This window comes from Mustela nigripes, chromosome 13 (genome assembly GCF_022355385.1).
Source record: "Mustela nigripes isolate SB6536 chromosome 13, MUSNIG.SB6536, whole genome shotgun sequence".
In the NCBI taxonomy this organism is placed as follows: Eukaryota; Metazoa; Chordata; class Mammalia; order Carnivora; family Mustelidae; genus Mustela; species Mustela nigripes.
This window is the reverse complement of record NC_081569.1, coordinates 61303642-61319889: the sequence shown is the minus strand read 5'-3', so window position 1 is coordinate 61319889 and position 16248 is coordinate 61303642. Positions and strand designations below refer to the sequence as shown.

Sequence of the window (16248 nt, the reverse complement as noted above, 5' to 3'; positions counted from 1 at the left end):
GAGCCCGATGTGGGGCTCGATGTGGGGCTCGATCCCAGGACCCTGGGATCCTGACCTGAGCCGAAAGCAGAGGCTTTAACCCACTGAGCCACCCAGGCGCCCCCTGACCTGGGTCACTTTTAATGCTATTTGCACTACAACCAACAGAATTTCTATTTGAGCACAGAATATAAGATTTTATTAGCTTTGGGCTAATACCTAAAAAAATTATGGTATATTGTAATTTTATTGCCTGGTGCATATCCAAGGTAATTCAAGAAAAAGCTGAAATTCCAATGACTACCCATTTCATCAAATTACTTACCCAAAAAGGAAGGATGAACAACATCTGCTGTATCTTTTTCTAGTCTTAAAAGTTCAATTTCCAAGTTTTTCTACATTGAGAAGAAAAATAATATTGAGTTCATGTAGAATGTTGCCTGAAGGCTTAAACTTTAGTAAAAAAGGCATAGTCTTTAACCCATGAATATGGGGGGGGTACGCAGGGAGAGGAGGATTTGCTATGAGCCCAGGGAATTTACTGAAGATTTTCATTTTGGTGTTGAAGCTGTACTGCTGCTACTGCTACTACTACTAACTATTACTATGACTGTTACTACAAAGAAGTAAACACTTACCCAGTTATGTGCTAGACAATGTTCCAAGTGTAAGAGAACTACTGCTGGAATCAATTAATTTTTTTTTCCTGTACTAGAAACAGAAAGTACAAAGTCCAGGGGCACCTGAGTGGCTCAGAGGGTTAAAGCCTCTGCCTTCGGCTCGGGTCATAATCCCAGGGTTCTGGGATTGAGCCCCACATCGGGCTCTCTCCTTGGTGGGGAGCCTGCTTCCTCCTCTCTCTCTCTGCCTCTCTGCCTACTTGTGATCTCTCTCTGTCGAATAAATAAATAAAATCTTAAAAAAAAAAAAAAAAGAAAGTACAAAGTCCAATATAATATACCTGGTAGATTTCAGCTTGAATATCTGTGATCTGCTGTAGTCTGGAGAAGTTTGCAAAGTAGGAAGCTGATTTCTTGGATATATTTAACATCTCCTATTGGTAAATGAACAGAAAGTAGCAGTGTGTCACAAAGTTTCTGTGCGCATTTGAATAGCACCCCCATAGGCTTAAAACATGAGGATTTATTTATTTATTTACCTACTTACTTACTTATTTTTAAGATCTTATTTTTTTTTTTTAAAGATTTTATTTATTTATTTGACAGAGAGAGATCACAAGTAGGCAGAGAGGCAGGCAGAGAGAGAGGAAGGGAAGCAGGCTCCCTGCTGAGCAGAGAGCCCGATGCGGGACTCGATCCCAGTACCCCGAGATCATGACCTGAGCCGAAGGCAGCGGCTTAACCCACTGAGCCACCCAGGCGCCCTTAAGATCTTATTTATTTGACACACAGAGACAGCGAGAAAGGAAATATAAGCAGGGAGAGTGGAGAAGGAGAAGGCAGCTTCCTGCAGAGCAGGAATTATGGTATCCAGGGTGTCCAGCACGGGGCTCGATCCCACAACCCTGGGTTCAAGACCTGAGCCAAAGGCAGACATTTAAGGACTGAGCCACCCACGTGCCCCAAACATGAGGATTTATTACGTCCAACACAGCCTTTGAAAAATGAAGTACAGGGGCGCCTGGGTGGCTCAGTGGTTTAAGCCGCTGCCTTCGGCTCAGGTCAAGATCTCAGGGTCCTGGGATCGGGTCCCGCATCGGGCTCTCTGCTCGGCGGGGAGCCTGCTTCCCTCTCTCTCTCTGCCTGCCTCTCCATCTACTTGTGATTTCTCTCTGTCAAATAAATAAATAAAATCTTTAAAAAAAAAAAAAAGAAAAGAAAAATGAAGTACAGAGAGTAACAGTAGCAATGTATATTCCTCTTTTTAAAATACTCACTATCTGCGCAGCCAAGTAGCTAAGTGGGTTAAGCGTCAGGCAGGCTCTAGGTTTTGCCTCAGGTAGTGATCTTGGGGTTCTAAGACTGAGCCCCACATTATGTTCTGTGCTCAGTGTACAGTCTGCCTGGGATTCTTTCCCTCTTCCTCTCCCTCCTCTCTGCACCTCAGTCTGTGCCTGCTCTCTCATACCAAATAAATAAATATACTTTTTTTTTTAAAAGATTTTATTTATTTAGGGGCGCCTGGGTGGCTCAGTGGGTTAAAGCCTCTGCCTTCGGCTTAGGTCATGATCTCAGGATTCTGGGATCGAGCCTCGCATCGGGCTCTCTGCTCAGCAGCCAGCCTGCTTCCCTCTCTCTCTCTGCCTACTTGTGATCTGTCTCTCTGTCAAATAAATAAAATCTTTAAAGAAAAAATTTTAAAATTTATTTATTTATTTATTTGAGAGAGAGCAGGGAGCCCAACAGGGGGCTTGATCCCAGGACACTGAGATCATGACCCCAGCTGAAGGCAGATGCTTAACTGAATGAGCCACCCAGGTGCTCCTAAATAAATCTTAAAAAAAAAAAAAAAAAGAGTAAAAGAAAGAAAGAATTATGTTCTTTAAAACAAAAGGCACTAAATAAGGACGCCTGGGTGGCTCAGTTGGTTAAGCAGCTGCCTTCAGCCCAAGTCATGATCCCAGCGTCCTGGGATCCAGTCCCACATCGGGCTCCTTGCTTGGCAGGGAGCCTGCTTCTCCCTATGCCTCTACCTGTCACTCTGTCTGCCTGTGCTCGCTCTCGCTCCTCTCTCTCTAACAAATAAATTTTAAAAATCTTTAAAAAAAAAAGGCACTAAATATTCACTATCACAAATCTTTTGGCCAAATATTTAAAAAATAAGAAAACAAACAAGACTCAATCACTTTGTCCTATTTCCTCAAGTACTATGCACAATACAACTGCATTAGTAACAGCTGATAAGGTTAAGAAGGATGAGCTTGAGGTTGATGGAGAATTGCCTCTACACAAATCAACAAAACCTAGCCTCTGACCTTCCTGGGGCTAAAGTCAAATATTTTCTCACCATGGAATCATTTATCTGATTCATTAAATGACCTCTATTGGCTATAATTCATTTATACTGTCTCTTTTCACATACTCATTCTCTTAAAGGAATGTTTTGTCCAGGTGGAATTATTCTTCTAAAAAGCTTACTCCCTCCTTTTATGCTTTAATTCTATGCAAAATACTGCTTGCATATATTGCCTCCTTAAATTGCAGGTTACTTCAGAATAAGAATATTGTTCATCCCCTGGCTTCATCCATGAATTTCTGTATCCTCTTCTTCTTTTCAAGAATATTAGCACATTTAGAGATCTTTAGAGATCTTATGGGAAAAAGGGTGAGAGAGGATAGTCTATGAACTAAATGCAGCCCACTGCCGATTTCTGTACAGCCCATAAGCTAAGAATGTTTTTTTTAATTTTTTAAAGCTGGGAGAAAAAAATAAAAACATGAAATTGAAATTTCAGGATCCAGAATAAACTCAACTGCACCCATTCATTTACTTATTACCTCTGGCTTCTTTCACACTACACTAGACAAGATACAACCATATTGACCTAAAAGCCTCAGATACTTACCCTCTGGTCCTTAATAGCAAAAATTTGCTGACCAATGACAACAGATTTTATAGGCATTCATTGAGTTAGGCTGTAGAAGACTAAAGGATGGATTGGAAGGAAAAGCTTTCTAGTACTAACATATATGTGGAAAGAAGGGGAAGAAGAATCTGAATATGTAGTTTCCTACATAAGTGTAGAAGATCTTGATGGCTATGACAAGCAATTATAATGCAGGAAATTTGAGTAATTCAAGGCTTCATGGTAAAGAAGTAACATGATGATATATAATATATATCTTAGAAATTTAAATGGGGATGGTATGGAAAATAAAAGTAATTAGGCTGGGGGGCAGTAAGGAATAGGGAGTGACTAATGAATATGGGGGTTTTCACTGGGGTTGATTAAAAAAAATGTTATGAAAATAGTTGCACAACACTGTGACTGTACTTCATGCCACTGAATTGTACACTTTAAGAATGGTTAACATGGTAAGTTTTATGAGTATTTCACCACCAAAAAACCCACGACTGAGGCACCTGGGTGGCTCAGTCAGTTAAGCATCTACCTTGGGATCCAGCCCTACATTGGACTGAACCTCCCATCAGGGTCCCTGCTCAACAGGGAGTCTGCTTCTTCCTCTGCTCCTCACCCTGCTCATGTTCTCTCTCTCTCTCTCCCACTCTTGTCTCTCAAATAAATAATAAAATCTATTTTAAAAAGGGCAAATCCTGGCTGATATGGGGTACCAGGGATAAAGTCAAGTCAATAGATATTCCATTAAATGACGAAGATAACACAAGTTATTTTACTGATGGCAAAATCGAGGTTTGGGAGAGCAAAGCACGAGTTTAACTTCATTCTATAAATATGTATCATGGCTGAAATGAGGATGAATCTAATCTACTGAATTCCCATCATATCAGCATAACTCTTTTACTCTTCTTTCTGCTCTTAGGCAGAAGATCAATGAAAAGTAAAACATCTCCCATTCCTCATCGTAACTTACTTGTAGTCTGGTATCTCTTCATCCCTCCCTGCGTATATGCTAATCTTAACTGAACACATGCAAACGAGTAAACTGTTAGGTTCAACAGCATGGTAATGGAGCTTAGCCAAGAACATGTAAGAGAAACCAATGGAAAAGTGAGAACATTCAAGGGAAAGACAAAAGGAGAGGAAATAAAGAGTAGCCAAATTTCTCTAATTCTAACATTTGAGGATTGTGACTTAACCTTGTATCTTAAAAAAAGGAAAAAAAAAGGCAAGGATTGGGAACTACAGAAGAGTTTTTACTGTTGTACTGTTTTACTGTTGTACTGCCAATATATATTATACACTTTATATGCCAGTAGGGTAAAGGGACACCCAATATGAAAGGATCCTGATAAAGGGAGTCTGTTTAAGGTATTTCTGTTCATTCTGTTGCTAGGCACAAGAAGATGAAATCTAAGACTTTTATGTATAATATAAAAATCCTGATAATACTGTGTACAAAGTACATATATGTATAAACTTGTGTTTGGGGGGCATCCTTTCTTCTTTTTTGTCCTTTCTACTTCATACTGAATTCTACCTAAGGGACATTAAAAGGGAGGCAGTATAGCAGAGAAATTAAAAGCAGAGGCTTTTTTTTTTTTTTTTCTTTTAAAGATTTTATTTATTTATTTGTAAGAGAGAGAGAGTGAGAGCGAGCACAGGCAGACAGAGTGGAAGGCAGAGTCAGAGGGAGAAGCAGGCTCCCTGCGGAGCAAGGAGCCCGATGTGGGACTTGATCCCAGGACGCTGGGATCATGACCTGAGCCGAAGGCAGCTGCTTAACCAACTGAGCCACCCAGGCGTCCCAAAAGCAGAGGCTTTAAAGTGGGGGAGGGCAGAGGTGGGCAGGACACACTGAGAAAATAATATATATATAAATGTATATATTTATACAGAATTTATATAGAAAATTTATATATATAAATGTATAAACATACATATAAATAATGTCTACATATATCTCTATATAGTGTATGTGTATGTATTCAATCGACCTACCATAACTCACTAAAGCTTGCCAGAAAAATAGCTAGGATGTAAGGCCACTAAAGTAGTCCTAGGGCATAAACGAAAACAAATACCCCATTTATCCCACAGAGAGTTAGCTATACTTTCTTCCACTAAATCATTCCCCAATGGATAGATCAAAACAAAACACAAACAAGTTATGTTTTCTGGAAGAGTTGCATCGTTATCACAATTTCAAGCATCACTTGATTTTTTTAATGTACATGGGATGATGTGCACTTAAGGGATAGGCTAAAGAGATCATATAACATCGTTTTGAAAGAACCAATGCTAAATCCTCCTAATAAAAATAGGTCTTGGGGCGCCTGGGTGGCTCAGTGGGTTAAGCCGCTGCCTTCAGCTCAGAGTCCCGAATCGGGCTCTCTGCTCAGCAGGGAGCCTGCTTCCTCCTCTCTCTCTCTGCCTGCCTCTCTGCCTACTTGTAATCTCTCTGTCAAATAAATAAATAAAATCTTTAAAAAAAATAGGTCTTCATATGTAAAGTTTGCTTAAAGTAAAATCATACTACAAATCTGTAAGGTTTCCTCATTGGGACTAGTTGTGTAGTAAGATTGTAAAATGGTCTTAAACAGATTTTTACCTGTAGGCAAAACAGGTAACTGTCCAGTTAGTGCTACTTAAAGGACACTAGACAATGCTCTTCACAACAACTTCTACCCCAACAAATACCTGACTTATCAATGTCAAAATTCTCTTAGGTGTTTATTTCTTCTACCAATACACTCTAGAGGGTAAGTCCCAAATGTCTTACAGTATGTTTGCCAAATTACTTTGTTACAGAACTAAACAATGTGAGACTACCAGGCGATTTGGTAGGAAGAAAACAGGAGGTAAGAGAAGGTGAGAACTGGTGGAGTTTTGTAGTTATGTTCTGCCTACTTTCCAATGCATTTATTTGTACCCCCTCCCACCCCCAATCCTTAAGATCTGGTTACTAGAACCTCCGTTAATCTACAGGAATTCTTCATCAGAAGTTTAAACTTTTTCAAGATAGTGTCATAGTATCACCTATCACAGTTCATCCCAGAGATGATACAATGTGTCAGAAAAGGGAGAGCACTGTGATCTGTTTCACTGGTTGAGTGACCTTGGGTAAATTTCTTGCTCTTCTTACGCCTTAGTTTCTTCATTAACGAAACAAAACGAAACAAAAAAACCTTTATGGGGGGGGGGGGAGAGAACGCCCATGCGCGAGCGAGGACGGACAGAAGGAGAAAATCATGAAGTAGACTTCCTGCTGAGCGCGGAGCCCCACATGGGACTCCATCCCCAGGCCCTCGGCCGAAATCAAGAGTCAAGAGTCTGAGGCTTAACCAATGGAGTCACCGAGGCGCCCCTTTACATTCTTCATCTTAAAAATTAGTGTACAGTAGGGGCGCCTGGGTGGCTCAGTGGGTTAATCCTCTGCCTTCGGCTTGGGTCATGATCTCAGGGTCCTGGGATGGAGCCCCACATCTGGCTCTCTGCTCGGCAGGGGGTCTGCTTCCTCCTCTCTGCCTCCTCTCTGCCTACTTGTGATCTCTGTCTGTCAAATAAATAAATAAAATCTTTAAAAAAAATTAGTGTACAGTAGGGGCGTTTGAGTGGCTCCGTCCGTTAAGCCTCCCACTCCTGATTTCGGATCAGGTCTTAATGTCAAGGTCGTGGTATGCAGCCCCAACCTCCTGCTCAGCTGAGCAAGGAATTGGCTTGAGATTCTTTCCCTCTGCCCCTCACCACCCTCTTTCTCTCTTTTATCAATCTATCTATCTTTTAAAAAACAAGAGTAAGGTACAATTCTCTAATGACTCTTCTAAATATCTTCCATCATGTTCATACAGCTAATTTCTGCGGATGATTTTACCTTTCTACTTTTCTATTTCCTTTTTAGTGAAAACCCTCAACTTGCTCGTTATCTCAAAATTTCTTTCCCTCAATCTCACTTTCCCCATTCCCTTGTCACTTCTGCCACTTGGATTCCATTATTCCTGCGTATCTTTAATTTCTTCCTCTATTGGCTCCTTTCACTTTGGCATATTAACATGTTCTTCTTGCGGAACCTAAAACTACAACTAAAAAGCTGGGACTAATGTGCCTCTTCTCTGATAATTACTCCCCTCCTGCATTCACCTTCCAAGGTCTTCCTGGTACTTCTCAACATTTTTAAAATGTTTCTTTCTTTCTTTCTTTCTTTCTTTCTTTCTTTCTTTTTTTTGCCTTTAAAGTTGTGTGCTTTTCCTGAAGCTCTCCTGTACCCAGCATCTCCCGCCCCAAATATGTTTCAATACCTCAAACAAGCGTTTGGAAGCGTTTAACACTTAATCGTATTTCCTAACCCCGGCACCCATTACTATACAGAGGCGCTATCACTGGGTGAGAAAAAGCAGGAGAAGACTGATCTTTATTATCCCTCAAGAACTGACCGAGGAGGTCATGATCTCAGAGTCCTGGGATCGAGCCCCACGTCTGGCTCTCTGCTCAGCGGGGAGCCTGCTTCCCCCTCTCTCTGCCTGCTTCCTCCTCTCTCTGCCTGCTTCTCTGCCTACTTGTGATCTCTCTCTCTCTGTGGAATAAATAAAAATCTTTTTTTTTTAAAGATTTTATTTATTTATTTGACAGACAGAGATCACAAGTAGGCAGAGAGGCAGGCAGAGAGAGAGAGAAAGAGGGAAGCAGGCTTCCCGCAGAGCACAGAGCCCGATGCGGGGCTCGATCCCAGGACCCTGAGATCATGACCCGAGCCGAAGGCAGCAGCCCAAACCACTGAGCCACCCAGGCGCCCCATAAATAAAAATCTTTAAAAAAAAAAAAAAAAAAAAAAAAGAGAGAGAGAAAGAACTGACCGAGGATAACTCGCCCGCGGACACTTGAAACATCCTCTGCTCGGAGCCCCGCTTTCGCACAACCACTACAGAACCGTCACTACTGTTGCCTGGAAGGGCCTCCATTGGCCTCTACTCCACCACAGCCCCCACCCAGCACCCTCACACATAGGCCCGCCGCCCAGCACCACCACCTCACAGCCATCTTCTGTCTCCACCGCCGGCACCCCCTTAATGACGCCATCGCCGTCCACGCACCTGAGTGACCACCTCTGAAGCAACTAAATGGCCCAGCAGTAGCCCGGCAGCACTCGGAGCGGACGCGGCATCCCAAGGGTTCGCAGCAGCCATGGCTGGGACCCACCTCCCCGGCTCCCGCGATGAGTGAGTGGAACGCAGAGCGACCGCGCGGCGCGGATCGATGACGTCACCGGGCGTTTCCGCCCGGGTGGAAGCCCGGGGAGCTCATCCCGGGCAAGCGCGGGCCGCGGGTCTTCCCTTGCTGAGCCGGCTGTGAGCTGAGGGGTAGGAGACGAGTCCCGCGCTCCCTGATCATTTGTAGGCTTTAGCGGCATCAGGCCTCAGAACAGCTGTAAAACTTGTTGGGCGTGGTGGTCGGGCTGTTCTTCCCTTTCTTCCTTGCCACTTTTAGTTGGTCCCCAAGATCTAGGAGTCGGCAGGAGGTGACAGCTTGGCCAAAAGACCCAGCCGAGAAGCGGATGGGGTGGCTGGGTGCCTGGACTGAGCGGTGACAGCTGCGCTTCCTTCCTGCAGGCACCTGAGCCGCGGTCCTAGGATGGGAAACAGTGCCCTCCGCGCTCATGTGGAAACCGCGCAGAAAACTGGTGTCTTTCAGCTTAAGGACCGTGGACTGACCGAGGTGAGACTGGGAGGGGACGGACCAGGGAAATTAAAGGGAGAGGGACTGCGGGGGTGGCGAAGTTAATCGGTGAGGGATTCTTCGCGCTGTGAACCCCTTTCTCCAGTTCCCCTCAGAGCTGCAGAAGCTGACCAGCAATCTAAGGACCATCGACTTGTCCAACAACAAGATCGAGAGCCTACCGCCTATGATTATAGGGAAGTTCACTGTGCTGAAGAGCCTCTCCTTGAACAACAACAAACTGAGTACGGCTTTTGCGCCTGGGAAGCATTTGCTAGTGATCAGCTGTTAAGAAGGGTGGTTTTCTCTTACAAGCTGATTTTTGTTGTTATGAAACCGCTCTGAGAGCTCAAGACACAGAGTGCTTGAAGCGATCTCGTAATTACATCTACACGCCTCCTCTGGTGTGTAATGATTGGTACTGGCTTAATTTGGACTTGAAAGGGAAGACCATCTTTGGGATGTAATGTAAACAGAGCTAATTTTGCAAATTTAAAAAAGGGGATGGAGTGGGAAGGGGGAGCCTAACAAATCCCACAAAATTGCTGTCGGATTCTGCAGAGGTCCTTTTATAAAAGGAGCCCAATATATACATAAATGCTTTCCTGTATTTTGATGGCACCCTCACTTTCTGAAGACTATGTTGGTAAAATGCAATACTTAAAAATGGCACAAAATGTTGGAATTTAATTGATTTTTATTGATAGGAGGCATATAAGGTGGCCATGTAGTTTTTCTAGACTTTGTCTAAAGTGTGTCTCAGCTGTATCATTTAGGTTTTTAATTTTTTTTCTTTGCCAGCTGTTCTTCCTGAGGAGTTATGCAATCTGAAAAAATTAGAGATGCTAAGCCTGAACAACAACCACTTGAGAGAGCTACCATCTACCTTTGGGCAACTGGCAGCCCTCAAGACCCTGAGCCTCTCTGGGAATCAGCTTCGAGCACTACCACCACAACTCTGTAGCCTCCGGCACTTGGATGTGGTGGATCTCTCCAAGAATCAGATTCGGAGCATACCTGACATAGTAGGGGAGCTTCAGGTCATCGAACTCAATCTCAACCAGAACCAGGTCTAGAGCTTAAGGGTTTTTTCTTACATCATGTGGGTTTACAGTCTTCTGTAATCCGTTCTTCTCTAAACTGTAGTCATGGAGCTGGGTATCAGAGGCTAGATGAGCAGTAAAGTCAATGGGCTGGACTATTTCAAAGCTCAAAGTGCTATAGAATTAGTTGAGACACTGTGTGTGTGTTGCATAGGTGTTTTCAGGAGAGTGGGATGGGTAATGGGGTAGGATAATTTCAAAAGTTAAACTATATCACAAATCTTGAAGAATTCAGAGCCTCTTCAAATATGCCTCTAATCATCTTGCAGGGAGCTATGTCAGGTAGAGTGGGAAAGAGGCTTTTTTTTTTTAAGATTTTATTTATTTGACTGAGATCACAAGTAGGCAGAGAGGCAGGCAGAGAGAGAAGAGGGGAGACAGGCTCCCTGCTGAGCAGAGAGCCCAATGCGGGGCTCCATCCCTGGACCCTGGGATCATGACCCAAGTTGAAGGCAGAGGCTTTAACCCACTGAGCCACCCAGGCGCCCCTGGAAAAGAGGCTTTAACTCATAAGTTCTTGGAGTTGGACAAGACAGATAATTCATTGTCCCTTTATTGACCTCTTTCTCAAGCATGTCCTGATTTTACTGAAAATTCATAACTGACAGGCTTTCTGGCCCATTTCATTGTTGGATAGCTTTAATTGAAATAATTGAAATTGGTTTCCATTACTTTGGAAGCTCTTTGGTTAATAAGTATCTGGAGAAATAATCCTTGGTCAAGATGTAAGGCTTAAATGATGAAACATTAAACATAGTGAGACTAAGTGGCCTTTTTACTGCATACAATTCTAGATTTGCATAGTCCAATACAACAACCACACATGGGTGTTCAAATTTGGATTTAAATGTGCTATGGTGAGAGCTGTGAAGTGTGTAAACCTGGTGATTCACAGACCCCTGGGGCTAAAAATACATTATATGTTTATAAAAAAATAAAAAATTAAAAAAAATTAGATTTAAAAATTAAGATCCATTTTTGCCACTAGCTATATTTCAAGTGCTCAAAAGCTGTATGTGGCAACCATATTGAACCACAAAGATAAACATTTCAATCACCCCATTCACCTACGCTGCTGCCCTATTATCACTGGTTCTGATTTTAGTGTGCACCACGTTAACCAGAAGAGCTTGTGAAGACATCACTGGGTCCCCACCCTCCACATTTGTGATTCATTAGGTCTGGAGTAGGGTCCGAGAATTTACATTTTTAAAAAAGACTTTTATTGGGAATCTTGGGTGGCTCAGTTTGTTAAGTGTCAGCCTTTGGCTCAGGTGATGATCCCCGCATCCTGGGATTGAGTCCCAAATTAGGCTCTTTGCTCAGCAGGGAGCCTGCTTCTCCCTCAGCCTGACCGTTCTCCTGTGAACATGTGCACTCTGACAAAATCTTTAAAACAATTATTTTTATTATTTTAGAGAACACACGTGCATGTGCACACACAAGCAAGGGGGAGGGGCTGAGGGAGAGAATCTCAAGAAGACTCCCAAATGAATGTGGAGTCCAACATGGGGCTCCTAAGATCATGACTTGAGCCAGAATCAAAAGTTGGATGCTGAACTGACTGAGCCACCCAGGCGCCTCTGACAATTTATATTTGTAAAAAGTTCCCAGGTGATGGTCTAAGATACCAGGCAGTGTAAATATAATGTGATGACTTGGAGAATTTAAAGAGCAAAAGAGGTGAATGAATCAAAGATTAATTGTTCAAGGCCCTAAAAGAAGAGTGGTGCTACTGAGTGGATAAATGGATATCAACTGAGTTGATCATAATGGTGACTCATCCCAACCGAAATGTTTTACTAAAAATTAGACACACAGGAAAAAATAGACATGAGCAAATATGAATGTAGATAAAGATTTTCAGGTCTTAACAGAAGTGATAGCTTTAAGAAAGGATGAGCTTTTAAGGAGGAAGTTTAGGAAAAAGATCCAATATTAAGTATTAGACTGCTGCTTGAAAATGTCCATGGGGGGGGCACCTGGGTGGCTCAGTGGGTTGAGCCTCTGCCTTCGGCTCAGGTCATGATCTCAGGGTCCTGGGATCCAGCCCCTCATTGGGCTTTCTGCTCAGTGGGAAGCCTGCTTCCCCTCTCTCTGCCTGACTCTCTGCCTACTTGTGATCTCTCTCTCAAATCTTTAAAAAAAAAAAAATGTCCATAGGAACAAGGGGTGGGGGAGCCAAAAATCAGGTGTAATTCAAAAGAGAAGTCCACTATTTAGGTACAAGAAGGAGTTTCAAAGAAGTGGTAGATGGTAGTCAAATCCAATAGGGAGTGAGTACAGTGAATCCTTGACTTCGGCAGTATAGCAGCACCGCGACTATGTACACATAAAAGACTGGCAGTGAATGTAAATGCACCAAAACGTTTATGGTGGCAGATTAGAGGTAACTTTTTTCTTTAAACTTATTTGACTCTCAAATTTTCTGTAATCAACAGTACTTTTATTAGAAAATTTTTGTTTCTAAAAAGCCACTGGTAACCTTCAAACAGCATCTTTTTTTCCAAAAAGTGGAGGAGGAGTAACAGAAGCTAGATAGCACAGGCTTTGGGAATGAGTAGGTGGTGAGAAAATGGAGGTGGTAAAAGAACTAGGACAAATGGTCAAGTTTTTGTTTTAATTTAGTAAAAAAATATATGTATACAGTAGTGCTTTTGCTTTTTCATAGGAGTCTTTTGTTGTTCAATAGATATCACAGATCTCAGTAAAGATCTCTTGCTGTCCTCGCCTTAAAGTTCTTCGCCTGGAAGAGAACTGTCTTGAGCTCAGCATGCTTCCACAGAGCATTCTCAGTGATTCCCAGATATGTCTGCTTGCTGTGGAAGGCAACCTTTTTGAAATAAAGAAACTTCGAGAACTGGAAGGATATGATAAGGTATGTATCAGTGTACTTCATCACTGTTCCAGAGAGGACAATGGTGAAACTACATGAATGTTTATAGCTACAGGGTGTATGTATAATCCTGTTTATGTCAGCAGGATTTGTTCCCCATTTTGGAGGTGGATTCTAAAAATTAGCCAAATGGTATTGTGCCAAGATAACTTTTCTTCCAAGTAGCTTATTATAAAGCATTTTTGTCTTTTGATGGGTGTCCTCTTAAAATATAAGGGAAAAACCCAAAGCTGTGTGCTTTAAATCTTCATTTAGAATAGGTCGATTTTGTAGGAAATGAAAAAGACCATAGCCAGTAAAATCCTAAATGGAAAAAATCACAAAATCCCAATTTCGAAAAAAGGCTAATATTTTCATATACCAAAATACCATATTCTTCTTTTATAATTTTTTAGTACATGGAGAGATTCACAGCCACTAAGAAGAAATTTGCATGATGTTCTCCAGGAGTGCGGGAAACTTACAGGACACTGACATAGAATCTCTTGCAATCTGGCTGACTCAGAGGCTCCTGTTGTCAAGGATTATCTGCAGTATGGAGATGATGCTCCTGCAGATAATATTTCTGTGATCTTTTTCCTTTCAGGGCTCGTCTTAAGCAAGCTAAAAAATCAAGGGACAGTGAGTCTCCTCCATTTTGAGTCATGGGTAGGATAAAGGACAGTGTTGATCATCAAAACCATCATTAGTCTGGGTTTAAGAAAATCAGTAGCTCATTACTATTTACACAATGAAGGATGCTGCTTGGTAACAGAACCACTCCATATCACAGCTTGAAATTTCATGTTTAGTTTCGGTGTATGAGCGCTTTCATAAAGTCAGTTGCCATTCCACCTGTGTTAACATTTCATATTTTTATGAAATTTAAATAATTTGTGAGAGGCTACCATGGTTAATCTAAGGGCTTATGATTTTATTTCAGTCCATCAGTTCAAATGCAGTGTTTATACTTGGGTGTTAGAATGTACATAAATATGTGACTGTCTTGATTAAAAGTGTACTGTGTCAGAGAAAGCACCAACACAACACTAAGAGATGTTCCCCAAGGCTGCAGTAGCAAATTTTTTACTATTGCATGTGCCTTATTGGTAGGGGGCTCTGAAGAGCTAAAATCATATATGCAAAACTTGTAAGATACAAAGGGTTGTCATAATCAAGATTTTCCTGAAGCTTTGTTAGAAATAATCTTATTTCTGATAATCCTTTTCCCTTTTTGTATTTATAATTCTAATCAAATTACCTATCAAAACTACTGCTACAATATTTTAAAATAACCTATGTTTATAAAGTTTATTCTCTGGATGCAAGAATACACTAAATAAAGAATTTTTAATGAACTTCGGCTGGAAAAAGGGTTAATCCTTCAAAGGAAGAAGGCAGAACTTTAACTTGTATGTGGCTCTTTGAAAGTAAACTGATTGGAAAGAAATGTTTCATGTTCTTGTTAAAGTGCAGGAGTACTGAAATGCCTTCATGTGACTGATAAATACCTTGCAAGTACTGGAACCATGCTTATTAAGAGAAACTAAAAGTACAAAGGTAGATGACTTCTGGTTGTTACTGACATGAACATTTTGGAAACTACCACTCTAATGTTCATAGATTTTGTATTTGCCAGGGCAATTTAGCATGTATTGTCAGTTCTTGTTTTATAAACCTAGTTTAACCATTAAGTCAATAGATCACAACAGCTTCATGTTTATATGCATAAATCTCTCTACTTGAAATCTGATCCGGGTATTCCATATTTCCCATGTTATTTTCTGTTTCTCACCATGGGGAGGGATGGGCTGCCAGTTTATCCTTAGCAACTGAGTTTTGCTTTTTGTAAACTTCAATGCTTAATCTTTTGGTCTACTAGACAATGTTTCTCTAGGTTTTTTTTTTTTTTTTTAATCAGCGCTTAACATCTAATAAATCAGAACTTCTAAATAACTTAAATGTCCCCAGACATTTAATTATTATTTGGAGTTAAAAATATCTCCCATCTCTGAGAATCAGTGACCACTAGCTTTCACAACTTGAACCCAGCCTTCTTTCCAGATACCCTTTCTTCACTCTCATTTTACCTGCCCAGTCATACCAGATTATTCTGCTCCTTAAACCCACAGTGTGCGCCTCCCTTGTAATTGCCTTTACATTGTTTGCTCAGTCAGGAATGCCCTGTCTCACCAAATGTGCTCCTTCTATCTAAAACTCATTTTAAGTCTAAGCCAAATTAATTGCTCCCCCATCTGTTATGATAGCACTATATTCATCTGTCTCTTGCTAGAATGAGCTACTTGTGGGCCTGAACTATGTGAAGTAACATGCCCAGATTTATAAAGCACAAGTATTTACTCACCTATGAGCCAACATAATGAAGTTGGTTAACCCGTGTGGGGTCTGGAGACCCATATTTGTTTGGCCACCAACCTGAAGTTACCCACTTTCTTTTAGAGCCTGGTTAGAAGTCAGTGTAGTATATTAAGATCATGGGCCTTGGAGTCAGAAAGATCCTGGTTTGAATACACAGTCTGTCATTTACTAGTTTTGTGAATTTGAGCAATTTATGCTCATCTGTAATATGGAGAATACCTCCAACCATTCAGGTTAGAAGGATGTAGTAAAAAGATACATAAAGGCATTTTAGAAGAGTGCCCATGATAGAGTAAGCAATCAATAAACGGTGCCATTTATTTCACCTGTACGGCATTAAAATAGAAGTTAGCGAGTCATATAAAAACAGGAGGCTTAGAGCAAATACATTAAAAAGGATGAAAACAAATGACTAGAGAATAAAGAACTTGACTATCAATCTGAGAAATATAAATCTGAAAAAAAAAATACAAATCTGATTAGGAAAGTAACTGGGATAACCTGGAATTTTGATAAGATAGTGACCTAATAGAGAAAATAATATTTAAAGAAACTAATTCTAAGTGCAATTGAATACAGAATGTTTGGGTTAAGAGGAGATTCATAATTCACACATGACATGAAAAGATCTAAGTTGAAGTGTGGTAACAAGGATAAAG

At 41.3% G+C, this 16248-nt stretch overlaps 2 protein-coding genes across 6 annotated transcripts in view; one reads left to right on the top strand and one right to left on the bottom strand.

Moving 5' to 3' along the window:
- Positions 1 to 8769, bottom strand: part of HAUS2 (HAUS augmin like complex subunit 2) — a 14769-nt gene extending 6000 nt beyond the window's left edge. Inside the window, exons 1-3 of one of the 5 annotated variants that reach the window (XM_059372625.1) lie at positions 8611 to 8769; positions 941 to 1033; positions 305 to 374 (exon numbers count right to left, since the gene is read on the bottom strand). In XM_059372625.1, the coding sequence (XP_059228608.1) occupies positions 305 to 374; positions 941 to 1033; positions 8611 to 8703 (256 nt within the window). In that variant the 5' untranslated portion in view covers positions 8704 to 8769. Of the gene's footprint in view, positions 1 to 304; positions 375 to 940; positions 1034 to 8610 lie in introns of those variants that run through there. The other 4 variants (XM_059372626.1, XM_059372629.1, XM_059372627.1 and 1 more) reach the window with 4 other exon arrangements.
- Positions 8770 to 8773: 4 nt separating this feature from the next.
- On the top strand, positions 8774 to 15125 carry LRRC57 (leucine rich repeat containing 57). Its single transcript, XM_059372624.1, has 6 exons — positions 8774 to 8877; positions 9127 to 9232; positions 9339 to 9477; positions 10034 to 10302; positions 13028 to 13213; positions 13627 to 15125. Exons 2-6 carry the CDS (start codon positions 9149 to 9151, stop codon positions 13666 to 13668), a joined length of 720 nt encoding a protein of 239 aa, XP_059228607.1. The 5' UTR covers positions 8774 to 8877; positions 9127 to 9148; the 3' UTR covers positions 13669 to 15125.
- Positions 15126 to 16248: the final 1123 nt, after the last annotated feature.

Excerpts from the sequence above, each read along its gene's own strand:
- LRRC57 (XM_059372624.1), top strand. The coding sequence starts at position 9,149 with ATGGGAAACAGTGCCCTCCGCGCTCATGTGGAAACCGCGCAGAAAACT. Across the intron at positions 9,233-9,338 it reads AGGACCGTGGACTGACCGAG|TTCCCCTCAGAGCTGCAGAA; the intron begins GTGAGACTGGGA and ends CCCTTTCTCCAG. Across the intron at positions 13,214-13,626 it reads AACTGGAAGGATATGATAAG|TACATGGAGAGATTCACAGC; the intron begins GTATGTATCAGT and ends ATAATTTTTTAG.